The sequence below is a fragment of the Lathyrus oleraceus genome, chromosome 5, assembly GCF_024323335.1.
Source record: "Lathyrus oleraceus cultivar Zhongwan6 chromosome 5, CAAS_Psat_ZW6_1.0, whole genome shotgun sequence".
Lineage (NCBI taxonomy): Eukaryota > Viridiplantae > Streptophyta > Magnoliopsida > Fabales > Fabaceae > Lathyrus > Lathyrus oleraceus.
In genome coordinates, this window is record NC_066583.1 from 5581129 (window position 1) to 5596745 (window position 15617).

Consider the following 15617-nt stretch of genomic DNA (forward strand, 5'->3'; position numbering starts at 1 on the left):
TCAAATCATCAAATGGGCTCATACACGTTTCATTTTTTTTACAAGCTATCTTATTTTATATAACAAAATTAATTTAATTATATATTTAACATATTTGTATATTTAATATAACTAAAAGAGGGAGTGCAATGAACTAATTTTTTTAAAAAAAACTTTAACTATCTCATGTTGGGGGACTAGCTTTCGTTATCACACCACTTATTCGGTTTCCATTGTAGTGGAATCATCAAGTATATAAGTTATATTCTATGTTAAAGACAATGAAAGACTGTCATACTACGATGACCACTCAGTGACAGTGTAATCAAACCTCCCATGTATACATAAATGATTAATAGTTTTGTCAAATAATAATTGGTTGAAAAAACACTTGAACACAATTCAAAATAATCATAAATATAACTTTATCTACACTATTTAGAACATGTCTACCCATTTTCCTTATAGTGGGTGTATGTTTGTAAAGGGCATGGATTCTCGCCTCTAGTGTTTTAAGTGAAATCCTTATCACTAAAAATCAAATGATTGGATTTTTAAATATTGAAAAATGTAAGGCAAAGTATTTAGATGGCTAGAATTTCACTGGATAAAAAACTAGTGAAATCTTCAATGGAGAGAATCCAAATTCAAATTCGTTTATGAACCATATTAATTCATAGATTGCTGCTTAGACAATGTTTACCATTGAAATTCGATTTCGAAAATTATATCGTTAAATTAAGTTCATTAATTAAATAAATCAAATATGAGTAAAAAAATTAAGTTCGTTCATTAAATGTGTTGAACTTGAACTATACTTGAACTATACATAGTTCGACTCGTTTAGGTTTATGAGTCAATTGATTATATGTGAGAATAATTATATTATCTTTAAAAAATATATTTAAAGATGTACTCCAAATTTTAACCTTATATTTTCTTTTAATCTAACAGTTTTAATTGATAATTTATATTATCAAATGAGCAAAATATTTCTAAAAATAATTATGCAAATAAAATCAACATCATATAAAGTGTGCTTTTTAAAAAAAAAATCAACATATATTTTCTAGTTTAAAAATATCTGCTAAATTTTTTTAAAATTTTAGAAAATCAAATATATATTATATATTTCTTTTAATTTAAACAATATCATCTAAGAAAAATTTTCCATCATATAAAAAAATCTTTAAATTAAAGAAAAAATATATATCTTTAATTTATTTTAAACTATCTTTAAGAAAATAATGCTTTTAAAAAATTTGTAGCATATACCTTTTATATTATTTTTAGGATTTATTTTAATGAATTTAGATTCAATGATTTAAAATACAATATTTACTAATCTTATAAATTTTATTTTATTTCAATATTTTCTTTTTAAAAAAATATTAATTTAAAATATTAAATATAAATAAAAAATAGACTTTTAAAAAATGTCTTAAGTCCGTGAGACAAGCGAGATGAACCTAATGAGTTGAACTGAATTATTCGTGAACTTATAACAAGTCGAGTTTGAGCTTAAAAAAAGTTTGTGTCGAACTCGAACCGAGATTTGAGTTGAACCAATTCTTAACTAGCCGAGTCGAGCTGAGGCGAGTTCGACTCGACTCGACTCATTTTCAGCATTAAGTGTAGACAAAACCTTTTATGTGTAAGATACATCCCTTCATAAATGCAAGGTCAATCAATGCAATAATTTCCAAAACATTTAAGTCTATGTAAGTGTCTCCCACAGGGTGTTCAACTTTGTGTTGATATCAACAAATGACTTGTCCAACTGACTGTAGGGGTCAAACATCATATTCTTTTGTTGGGACATCATGAGGAACATTCACATTGGGTCGAGAGAAACACACAAGTGAGAGAGACACCACATATTCATCCAAAATCTTAAGTTGATAGGTGTATGAGTCCTCTCACGTATAAAGTGTCCAACCTCGACTTTTTAAGCAATGTGAGACTTCCAACTTACACTTGTACACAACAATCTCCCCTCAAATATGAGTCAGTCCACTATGTTCATCCTCAAGCAGAAGCTCTTTCATCCACATACAACTGTACCACCGCTGCATGCACTATAATGGAACACACTCCTGACCACTATATTGTCAGGAAAACTTTTGATATAAGGTGTATGAGTCCTCTCACGTATAAAGTGCTCAACCTCGACTTTCTAAGCAATGTGAGACTTCCAACTTACACTTGTACACAACAATCTCCCCTCAAATATGAGTCAGTCCACTATGTTCATCCTCAAGCAGAAGCTTTTTCATCCACATACAACTGTACCACCGCTGCATGCACTATAATGGAACACACTCCTGACCACTATATTGTCAGGAAAACTTTTGATATAAGGTGTATGAGTCCTCTCACGTATAAAGTGCTCAACCTCGACTTTCTAAGCAATGTGAGACTTCCAACTTACACTTGTACACAACAATCTCCCCTCAAATATGAGTCAATCCACTATGCTCATCCTCAAGCAGAAGCTCTTTCATCCACATACAATTGTACCACCGCTGCAGGCACTATAATGGAACACACTCTTGACCACTACATTGTCAGGAAAACTTTTGATATAAGGAGTCGGTTCCTAATCTGAACCATCGGATCCGATACCACTATTGAGACATCATGAGGAGCATCCACATTATGTAAAGAGTAACACACAAGTGACAGAGACACCATATATTCACCCAAAATCTTAAGGTGATAGGCATATGGATCCTTTCACTTATAAAATGTTCAACCTACACTTTTCTAAGCAATGTTGGACTTCCAACTCACACTTGTACACAATAGCTTCAACATGAGTGTATACTTGCATATATAAAGCCCTCACTATGGTCAACAAGTATGTGCCTTTAGAATGTAATTCCCAACAAAAGAATATATTTTATCACAATTCAAATAATTATTTTTAGGATGAGCCTCTTATATACAAGAAATGTGTTGACTAATTATTGAGAACATGTTTAGATATACTATAGGCATATCAGATCTTGTCATCTTGCCATTTGGAGAACTCAGAGTTACAACCAAGATTTTATGATCAGGTTATTTATGATTCTCATTGTTTAAATATGTCAATGAATTTATGAAGACTTATGATAGGTGTTAAAGAGTGAAAAACATCTCCATGAAACAAGAAATACCCCTTACAAATATTTTAAAAATTGAATTGTTTGATGTGTGGGGCATAGATTTCACAAGACAATTCCCCTAGTCTTTTGGCAATCTATAAATATATAATTGTGGTTATTGATTATGTGTCCAGGTGGATAGAGATAGTGACAACTCCAACTAATGATGTCAAAGTAGTGACCAAATTTTTAGTCAGAAACATTTTCACTAGATTTAGAGCATCTATGACTATCATTAGTGATGATTGATGAAACAACTTATTTCTCCAATAATGTAATTGCGGGTTTAATCGATAGATATGCAGTCAAACACAAAGTTGTCATGGCCTACTATCTACGAAATAGTGATCAGTGTGAATTTATGTATGTTTTAATGTTATTTCTATGCTTGTTCTAAAGATTAATACCTCAATTTAAAATTCTAGACATTTAAATTTTAGAGTATTATAATTATCATTATTATTATCAAGTATACATAGATATTTATTGTAGAAAGTTTTATAGAGTTGATACTTACTAATTTTTTTTATTATATATATATATATATATATATATATATATATATATATATATATATATTATATATATATATATATATATATATAATATATATATATATATATATATATATATATATATATATATATATACACACGAAAAGTTATGATATTCAAACTTTTATTCAAGAAAATAAAATTTATGCAAAACCTTTGAAAGATCGATTCTAAGATATTTGTTGTTTTGGGTCAACTAAAATATGACACACTCATATAATTGGTTAAACTTTAACAACAAATTTGAAGTGTTTAAGAATGTTGGAACCTAAGACTTCTAATTAAGGAGATTGAGATTTCTTATCATTTTATCTAAGTGTTTTTGAATAGATAAAACACAGTTAATAACTTAAATTTCAAATTCAATTTAGAATAATTGATAAATCACATGCAATTAATTTCTCACAATTCTCACAAGATAAGTATAAATATTTGAGTCATGTATATCACAAAAAATGACATCATTTACATGCATGACATCCTCAACATGTATACACATGTTTCTCATTCTTCATGTACTAAGTATAATTCTATTTCACCATTCTTCATATACTAAATATGATTTCTGAGTCGCATGTCATGTAAATTAAAAGAGATTGCTATACACATTATACATAGAAAATAATCGTAAACTTTAATTTTGCACGAGTTTAAGTAGAATACATATTTAATTGTTTTTTTATATGATTGAAAAATTATACTTTTGATAAATATAATTATAAAATTTAATAAATGAACATATTTTTTTTACTTAATGAATTAACATGTTTTAAATATTAATCATAATTATATTTAATCATTTGTAAATATGAGAATTAATATGAATTTAAAATTACAAGTTTAACAAATATTTAAGCAACAACTAGTTTAGTTGATAAGACAAATTCTAATAAATGTATGTTTTTTCACATACATGTTTTTTCTTATAAAAACAGGTATAAACCATATCAAACTTTTAGAAAAGACTACCTGATTTTTCTATTCCTACCCAATTTTGAACTTGCGCTACCAGATTTTACTTGCGCTACTTTTTTGGTCAAAATTTAAGAAGGATACCCTGAGTATTATGGAAAATCGTGGGAGTGTCAAATTTAAGTGGGGGTGGTAGAACAAAATCTCTATTATACGGGGCCTAAGAAAAAAACCAATTTGTTTTGGACCTTTTTGACATTTTGTCCAATTGATTTGGTGCGGTACTGTTAGTGCAACTGAATCTGATATTGAGAGGACAACAAGGATGAAGAAAGAATAGGATATAGTAGATTAGAGGGATGTTCAATTTCAATTTCAATTTCATTTCAAAATTATGATTATTAGAGCAATGAGCGTGACGCAAGTGTTTCACACGATGCTGCTACCGTCGCTCCGACCTTGTTGTCGGTGTTATAACAATGTCTGCACAACCGCCACTACGCAAGGATCCCTAGTTTTGACCAATTCATTTTCTCTGGTCAACCAACATGAACCAATTTGCAAACTTGAAGTTCTCTTGATCTTTGGGACCCATGGAGGATAATAGATGTATAAGATGATGTATAAAGAAGTATCCCTTGATATATTTGATCAAATGATGAAGAGACTTGTTGAGGAAGTTACACAAGATACCCAGATGAATTAGGGCTTCCAAGGCAAACAAGCTTCAAACTCTTGATGAACTCTTGATCAAAATGATAAATAAAGATCATGGGGATCTATATATGATGATTAGAACCAATGTGAACCATTCCTTGATTGATCTTTGTGCATGAAGGGTCTCAAACCCTAGATATGAGCTTGATGAGGCATTGATGGATGCACACATTACCTATAAAAGAAGTAAAACTATACATAGACATTTTTTTGGTGTTTTGGTTAGTAAATAAAGGAAAATAGAGTACGATACAATCAAATATGTTTGGTGATCTCTCCTAATGCAAACCCAATGAGTGAGGGGTGAAAAGGATGCCAAGGTGTGATCCCTAAAGCCAATTCATATGATGAGATATCATGAGGGATCTTAGGGTCAAAATTGGGGTCTTACATTCACATATGGTATCTCCTCCTTGCTTTCTCTTGATCTTGGTTGGTGAAGTAATTCTCCATCTCTTCAGTTGTTGCAAACCGGGCTCTTAAGCTTTTAGCTGACATGTGGTCTTCTTACTAATTATAGAAATCTTCGAACACAGGATCAAATCTCGGAGGTTTAGCATACAAATTAGGTAAAACATCAATTATCCACCTTGTAACCCCCATTGCGTGAGCTTTCATTCTTCTTTGAAACTCTAAAGCCCGATGACCTTGCATTTGCTCTGCTCTAGTTGGTTTTGCATTTGTGGTTGGTAGAATCCTTCATCATTTCCCGCTTGATTGTCCTCTTGATCATTTTGAACATCTTCTCCTTGATGCATGTTTTGCATCCTCCTTATAGCTGAAGCGTTAAGAGGTGTTTTCGGACTAATAATCTCATCTTCGGGGTAAGCGGGCACACACACTCTCCTACACAATTCATTTATAACACAGAAATGTCCACAAGCTCGTTGTGCAGCGTTAACCATATATTTGATATTCTCATAAATTAATCTCCCTAAATCAATAGGTCCTCCCCTTAAAAGAGCTAAAAGTCCTAAACACCGCTTCACAATAAATTGTGATTGGTTAGACGTGACTTCTAAAGATTACACAAAAATGAGGCCAAATCCCTTGGAATTTGGCGAAACTTAGCAGTTTTTAGTCGCAGCGCTAAGCCACGCTCAACCACCCATTATGCCCATGGCCTACAAAAAGTTTTTATCATTACTTGGGTCATTTCCTCATTTATTACTTTGTAATCGTGTTTATGGTTCCTAAGAGCACATGCAGGAGGAGGTTGCAAATTAAAAAGAGAATTTATAGCAAAAGGAGAATAGTCAATATACTTACCTCGCACATTAGAGGTGTATGGGCCTACCTCGCCAAATGTTGCGTTTGCATAAAATTCTAGGCCTATTTTTCTTTTACTTCATGAATCAAATTCTTGAAACTTACTCAACGCCTTTTTTGCAGAACCTCCGCCACCTCTCCAAATCCTTGCAAATCTTCATAAGTGAAAGCTCTCTCCCTCATAATATGGTAATCCATTAATTTGAGGTATTTGTCAGCATGAGCCTTGAAAAGAAATTTGAGATTGGGGAAGGTAAAAGCATTAGGAGTATGGGCAGCTCTTGAGGATGAACCTCTTGTCAATCTTCCTCTCTTTGAAGCCATTTGTACCCACAATAACAATAAAAAATACTTCACAGAGAAAAGAAAAAAACTATGCAGAGAGTATGACCAGATGAGTTTGTGAAAATCAGAAAGAGAAGAAAAAGAATTGTGGAGAAAGTGATTTGAAAAATAACTATTTATAAGTCAACTAGTTATTGCCCATCGCGCGCATTATACATCCATCGCGCGTGTGTGATGGAAACAGTCTTCCCTAATGTCTCTCTCTAATGTCCATATCGCATGTGTTATATCCTCATCATTCACGCGAGGCTAACGGTCCTCAGATTCTCCCCAACGTCTTTATCGTGCATGTTATGCATATATTGCATGCGCGACGAAGTTCAATCACATGTGTGATAGCCTATGTGATTATTCCAAGGGCTTCAACTTTTTCCTTCTTTTTTTCTTCTTCTTTTCTTACCTTTTTTTCTTTTCTCCTCTTCCATTACTTGTTTTCTTTTCTAGCAAAATAACGCACAAATGGTACATGCTTAAAATTAAAATTCAACATAAAAAAAAAATTCTTACCGATGGTTTGCCTCCCATCAAGCGCTTCTTTTCTGTCATTAGCTTGACGGCTCATGCCTCCAGCACGTCAGGCGCAAGGACTACCCTCACGTCGACCAATTCACTTGTTTCCTTTCCTTTGTCAACCTTACTACCTTTTTCCTCCAAATGGTAGCATGTATCCTAGTCCTCCACATACGGTGTTCAATCATACACATTGAAAACCACTTTTTCTTTCTTGAACTTTAAGACAAGTTCACAGTTTCTACAACTATCAAAGCCTTACCAGTTGCCAAGAATGGGCGTCCGAGAATAACCGACCCTCCTAAATATCATTTCATATCAAGTACCATAAAATCTTTAGGAAACATTAAACCATCTACATGTACTAACACGTCTCGTAAGATGCCAAGAAGGTGTGTAACAGATGAATCAGCTAAAGTGATAGACTGATAGTCATGTTACTCAGTATGACCTCACCCACTTTCAATTATTTAGCCTTGTTCAATGGCATGAAATTAATACTAGACCCTAAATCATATAAAGCGCGTGGGATGTTTACTCCACCAATATTACAAGAGATAGTAAAGTTATATGGATCCTTTAGCTTTGGTGGCAATGTTTGAGGCACTATCGTCTCATCCTTCTTAGTCGTGTCTACCTGTTCGCTGACCACTTTCTTCTTTGTACCCTTTAGTAATGTCTTCATAAATTTAGCAAAGTCATGCATTATTTCTAAAACCTCATGGAATGAAATGCTTACCCGAAGTGTAGTTAACATCTCCTTAAACTTTGCAAACATTCTTGTCTCATCGTCCTGAACTGGTTTCTTCTTAATTATAGGATAAGGCAGTTTAATGTAATCACGTAATTATGGATTGGGATCCTTAAGGATCTTCTTCTTGGTCCTTCTCCAAGGGGAGTTTTTATCTATTAATTGTTCAATGGTGACTCCTCTCTCCTCTTGGTCACCTTAATTTTCACTCTCTTATTTTTCAATCCTCACTTCTTCTTTTTCCATCAAATCCTCTTCGACTATGTCATCTTCACCCTTGTTGGTGATCACCTCAAAATCTATTTCTACAGCCATGCAAGACTCATTATTAGGATTATCTATAGTGTTACCTATAAATCCTCCACTCGAGCTAGGTAAAGCAGTTATTTGTCTAGATAACTGATCAATCTGCGTCTCCAAATTTTGTATAGATGCATCATGGTTCCTACTCATTGTCTCATAATTTTTGTTTACCTGGGCAAAGCTACTATGAGTTGCTTGAACGAAGTTTTGCAGAATCTCTTCAAGTTATGAAGTTTTCCTTTGGATTGGAGCTTGTTGACTTTATTGAATCCTTTGAATTGCACCTGAATTCTAGTTATTGCTCAATGTGAAATTTGGATGATCTTTCCATCCGGGATTGTAGGTGTTAGAATAAGGGTTATTTCTACGGAAATTAGCAAATTTTACCTCTTCACTTGATCCTTCAAAAGAGAATATTCCATTTTCATGTCCTTTACCATAGAAATCACACCTGAGTGCTTGTACCTGTCTCACGTTAGCCTTACCTAAGCTGCTTTCAGCTAGCTTTTTATTTAACAATTCAATTTGAGCTAAAAGTGAAATATGGATATTAACAACTAACATACCTTTTGGGTATTCCCATAGTTTCAATTTTTACTAACCTTCCGCTCTTTGAACGATATTCATTTAAGAACATCTTCTTAATCATGTCTTTAACTTGTGGTTTGGTCGATAAGTTGATTAAGCCTCCCGCATAAGCATCTAGCAACATGCGTGTTTGACTCATTAGACCTTTCATAAAATTCTGCATTTGCTCCTATTATTCATATTATAATTTGGGCATCTGCATAATAAAATTTTAAACCTTTCCCATGACTCATACAACGATTCAGTTTCTTGTTGCTCAAAATTTACAAATTCTGCTCTTCGCTCAGCAAATTGCATAATGGTAAAAAATATTTCTAAGAACTTTTCCTCCAACTCCTTCCATGTTCAAATTGTTCCATTTGGAAGACATAATAACCAATCCTTATCCCTTCCGATTAGTGAGAACCCCAACAACCTCAGCTTGATCTAGTCTTCAGTGACCTCCACTGGTTTGCACATCAAACTTGTTTCGTAGAAGCGTACAAGATGCTCCCACGAATCTCTAATCACGTTCCTGTCGAACGGATTGTCGCTTAAAACTAAAAGCACATAATTCTTAAAATCAAATTTAGCGGGGTTTACCGGTATAAACCCTCTAGAAACATGTCTTTCATCAGTTCTTTTGTAGCAATCCCCCATAGTTTGGGGTGGTACAGCTGCCATGGTGATTTCCTCTTCAGAGTTAGAAGAAATCAATGGTTGATCTTCTACTAAGATCTTTCGAGCTATATTTACTTCTCTAACTATTCTCCTGAGAGCACGTGCGGTTCTTTCAATTTCTGGATCAAACAGTGTCAATATTGATCCTGAGCTGCGCATACACAAACAAGATATACCTAAGTAGTACGGTAATAATAAAAAAATCAGAAACTAAAATCAAAACGTTGCACAAGCGTGCCTTGTTGAAATATCAACAGTCCCCGGCAACGGCGCCCAAAACTCGATGACTTATCGGCAAGTGTACCGATAATATTGCAGTAATAAATAAGATTGAATCCATAAGGACTGCTATTTAACAAGACAAATTTGTGCAATGTATAGAAAAATGTAAATTGGGGGGGAGGGGGGATTTCAGGTTTGAATGCGAAAATAAAATAAAGTTGTTTTACGAAAGCGGTCAGGTTGTGTATAGAATACCATATTTCTCTATTGTTGATGTTTGATGCATTACATGAATGAGATTGGCATTATAATCCCATGGAGAATTAAAAAACCCACTATAATCAATCCCTTGTGATATAGCTCACTAATCATTACTCAGAGTTTTTTATCCCTAGTCCACCAGCGTAAGAAGGATTAGACAATGCAACAGAACATTAATTTACTAGCCATTACTCAAGGTCTCTTATCCCTATTCAACCAGCATAAGCATAACAATTGTCCTAGGTCCAACACATAAACTTATGGTCATTACTCCATATGTGCCCAAAATCTGATTAAAAAAGTATCTCACTTAAAAAGCATTACGAATAAGAAGCAATTGAATAGAATTATAGGTCAAAATACTCATGCAATATCAAATCAAACATATGTCCAGACAATATTGAAACAGGTTCATCAAACACAACCTAACATAGAGAGACTTAGTTACTCATAATTCAAAATGCAATACCAAAAACAATTAAGAATGTTTGCATATAAATTCTCTTGAAGGATTGATCTCTAATGGCTTCCAATGCTCTCAAAAATCACTTATGATGTGTAAACTCGTACTCCTTGTGTAGAAATTCGTCTCCCTTGAAAAAATGCAGAAAATCCCCTTAAAAGCCTTCAATAATGGACCAGAACACGTCAGAAAAGCCCATAAAAAGGGGGCATCGCACGTGTGCTGACCAGCATCGCGCGTGATGCAACTGATACATCCTTATCGTGTGTGCGATGCTACGTGAGATTATTTAAGTGGCTGCATGCTTTTGCTCTTTTTTCACCCGATTTCTACTAAGTCCCTATTTCTTGACACTTAGCTCTTTTTCCTTATTCTTTGGTCTTTCTTCTTTATTGTTGCTCCTCTTTTACTTGTTTTGATCAGTTTCTTCGGTCGAAATCATGCAATGACGAGATGTCATCAATAACCTTTAAATTTTCATCAGTTTTCAACTCAATATTGTTGAATTTCACCTTTCCATCAGTATCAACTCATGGTGTACGAAACTCGATCTTACCCATATTTCTATTCTCGGTGCAAAGTAGCATATTTTCAATTTGGATATTAGAAGGGCAAGACAAGTGTTGTCCTTGGGGAGCTGAAAATCAACAGGAGATTTCACGTCGTTGAAGTACATAACTGCCATTTATGAATAATCAGACATTGTAAGATATTTTTTAACAACATATGATCCATACTTATACAAGTTTGGATTTATTATGGACCACACACAATTGTCGGTGCAATCACAACCATACAAAATTATCGACAAAATCTCAACCGTTGATATTTAACTCTCGGATATTTCGTATCAATACAAAATATTTGGCAAATGCATGTGTTTTTAAAAAAATAGGTGATTTTACACTTCCTATTATTTCTATATTTTGTGAAAAATTCAGTAATATATAGTGTTTTGTTTTTAAAAAAGGTATATTTTTTCACACACTCTTTTCTTTTTATATAAAAACAGGTATAAACCATTATCAAATTTTTAGAAAAGACTCATATTTTTCTATTCCTACCAAATTTTGAATTTACGCTACCAGATTTTACCTGCGCTATTTTTTTAAAAAAAAATTTAAGAAGAATACCCTGAATATTATGGAAAATTGTAGGGGTGTTAAGTTTAAGCAGAGGTGGTAGAACAAAATCTCTATAATACGGGGCCTAAGATAAAACCAACAATTTTGTTTTTGTTTTGGGCCTTTTTGACATTTTGTCCAATTGATTTGGTGCGGTACTGTTAGTGCAACTGAATCTGATATTGAGAGGACAACAAGGATGAAGAAAGAATAGGATAGACTAGATTAGAGGGATGTTCAATTTCAATTTCATTTCAAAATTATTATTATTATTAGAGCTATTAGAGCAATGAGCGCGACGCAACTGTTTCACACGGCGCTGCTACCGTCGCTCCGACCTTGTTGCCGGTGCTATAACAACGTCCGCACAACCTCCACCGCACAGGGGCTGAGACGCGGGTGGGTCCTCCCCAGCACAAACACGAAGAAAGCTGCTGTTGGTTCAAGAATAATAAAGTGTATGGCGAATCCAAGGAGAGTTAAAATGGTTGCTAAACAAATTAGAAGAGAACTTTCTGAAATGCTTATCACCGATAATGTCTTGCAGTTTGCCATTCTTCCAGAAGCTTCCTTCGGTGCCGATACTTATCTCTCGTCTGTCACCACCATCACCGACGTCGAAATCACCTCCGATTTGCAGGTTTCACTCCCGTTTCCTACTTTAATTGCTTCTTTATGGTTTTCTCATTTTCGGTAATTCATGAACAATTCTTGATTTAAGTGTTAGGAGCTGAATTGTTATCTATTCTAATTGGAGTGTTGTGAACTTGTATTGCTGTGGCTGTGGTATATTGCTATGTGATTTTTTGAACTCGATAAGTTTAGTGTAGGTAGTTAGGGTGTATGTATCGGTTTTCGGAGATGAAAGAGGGAAGCAAGTAGCCATGGAGGGGTTGAAATCAAAGGCTAAATATGTTCGAAGTGAGTTGGGGAAGCGTATGAAGTTGCGGTTAACTCCTGAGATACGCTTTTTCGAGGATGAATCTTTTGAAAGAGGATGCAGGGTAAGCATTTACCACTTTTCTTTACTATGTCTATATACAAGATACAATTGCAAGTTTGTATTGTTCAGCGACTTGTACAATCAGAGCATGTCTTCATGGCCAATGTTGCCGCTCACTTATGCACACCGTTCTTTTCTCTATTACAGCGACTTGTATGCCACTTTTTATTATTGTGCTGTGGGCTTTTTCAGGTCATTGCAATATTAGATAAAATTAAGAATGAGAAGAGTGGAACAGATCAAAACGTGGAAGAGTTGGATCCATCAGAGAACGAAGATGATGCTGAGCAGTTGCGTTCATCGCCAAATGAGGACGACTCTGATTGGGAGGATGAAGACCCTGATGACGAAGGTATCATTTATGTGGAATAGCTGTCCCCGAAAGCATCAGTGTTGGTAAGTATGTTTTGATGAGCTTATGTCATGAAGATTAGTTCAGTTATACTTTGTATATTTGAGTTTGGTTCGCTTTAGAATATCATGAAACAGAGTTTTGTAACTGTTTCATGATACAATGCAGGGAAACACTTCATTCCAATGCATATCAGTAAAGATGCTGTCCTTGCTAATTAGTTAAGTGACTAGACTCTATCCGAACACGAAACTCTGACATGTCGGCAGATTTTCCCCAACTAAGGTAAACCAGTGTTAGGGCATTATCTCCATAAATGGGAGCATATATTTCAACCTTGCTATACTTGATCTCTGGAAATTGAATTTCAATGTTTGCCTGTATGGAGAAAGCTATTCATATAAAAGTTTATTTTCAAAGATGTTTCGATTAATATCAAAAACAAATTTAACGGCATTTGGGGCAAAAACAATATTATTTGAAAAAAACCTGTGCATTACAATAGATTTTTAATCCAAACTGACTCTAAAGATGGTGTCAGGTGTGTTGGCAATAAAATTCTCTTTGAAGAAAATGATCTAATTTCAATTTTTGGGATCACTCATTTGAAGAAAAAGAAAAACTATCTGTGCCATCGTGGAGTTGAGAAATTGTTTTATACCAGACCTAAAAAATTAAAATTTTGAGGATACATTTAAACACCTACTGAAGATTAAATTTTTTTTTGGTACAAGAAGATTAAATATCTTAAGCATGGTGAGCTGTTATAATTTATATTTTGTAGATTGATTGTTTGAAGAGAATAATCACACGAGACTCGATTCTGACGTTATATCCCCATAAAATTTCAGTTACATCCCAATTTGACAAATGTATTTAAAATTTTCAACTATTACCTTCTCCTCTTTCTTTCTCTTCAATTTTTTTCTAAAATTTATAAGGTACGAATTGAGTTCTGGTTGGCACTGAAAGTTGTTGATGGTGTTGTTGATTGAAAATTGAATGAGGCCAATGTTCAAAAACATTGTAGCCTTTGAACGATCTTTGTGATTTTATTGATTTGGTAATGTGGTACATTATTTAAAGTTAAACACAACGAGTTCTCAGAAATAGATGGAGATTGAATGAAACATAGTTTCGATGTGGTGGATTCAGTTTTTAGTATAATTGAGGGGCGAACCTTTAAGATTAGCACTCTAACATGCAAGTTTGCGAATAAATGAGAAAGTAGTTTGAATGTGTGAGTGAGAGAATATTTGAAATGACATATGTTTTGTGTGAATCAACACCTTACACGAAGGACCGCTTGATTATCTGACAATAAGCGACCGTTTGAGGGCGAGGGTCGAGTGCATGACTCATAGTTGTGGATATCCAAAGTCTTAAATGTCTTGACATGCACGTTTTAAGACTGGGCGAGGATTAAGTCACTGAAATTCAATTCCCTTGTTCAAGTAAATAGACATCCCTATTATCCAAGAGCACATGGATGGGATGAAAGAGGTCTCTTCCAGCTTAACTAGAGGTCATGGATTCGAATCCAGTCCTGAGAACAAAGCAGTGTTAAATCTTTTGCGTGAGAGTTTCGTCGTCTATAATGGTCATACGCGGCTCAATGGATTAGTCTCTACAGTTGCGCGCATAGATATTTGATTTATACAAAAAAAAATAGACATCCTTATTCAGGAAACCCGATCATAGAAATTTCAACTCTAAACAACCCCATATTCCATAAGGAAATATTTCAACGATGCAATATGCTCACAAGGAACACCGAGTAATTTTATCCTCTTACTCAAACACTTGAATTTCAAACTTGAAGGGAAGAAGGACATTTTCCACTCTAAACCTTGCTTATGATACTTGCAGACAACGTATGTGTCATCAAACATTGTTTGTGCACAACGTGCGACCCTGTAAGTGCACGCCTTTTGAAGCATAGGTCATAAAAAAGATAATCTCCCTTGTGTAGATATCTACAATGAATTTCTTCAGATCTTGTATGGAAAACAAGTTCAGCGTGTGGTGATGAAAATTTTGCCTCGACTTTTTTGTACCTCATATAACTCATGGCACAAAAGAAATGTTGTAAAGACAGAAATTGCCTTTCATGTGGGATGCTACCCACATATTGTGTTTTACATACATGTCTAAAACTCAAATGTTTCCACTTCTGCTAAAACTCATCAATATCACAATCTCTGAATATACAATATTTGAACTTAGAAATAAACTGAGTTTTGCGAATATTAGTAGTAATATTGTGTAATAGGTGTCATGCACATAACATATGGTGGAAATTTGTAAGAACTATTTTAATTGAATTTCTCAGAGACTTATCTCCGTCAATTACAACCGACTTCAGAGTTTTACCTCTCATTTCTTCAACTAACATTTCTAATAGTCATACATATGTATCTTTCTTTTTTTTATTTTAAATTATGGCACTTGCAAG

General features: G+C 34.0%; 1 protein-coding gene across 1 annotated transcript; it reads left to right on the plus strand.

Annotated features, from left to right (window-relative positions):
• Positions 1-11976: 11976 nt before the first annotated feature.
• LOC127084780 (probable ribosome-binding factor A, chloroplastic) lies at positions 11977-13581 on the plus strand. Its single transcript, XM_051025301.1, has 4 exons — positions 11977-12447; positions 12638-12811; positions 13003-13206; positions 13331-13581. The coding sequence occupies exons 1-3, from the start codon at positions 12097-12099 to the stop codon at positions 13180-13182; spliced, it is 705 nt and encodes a 234-aa protein (XP_050881258.1). The 5' UTR covers positions 11977-12096; the 3' UTR covers positions 13183-13206; positions 13331-13581.
• Positions 13582-15617: the final 2036 nt, after the last annotated feature.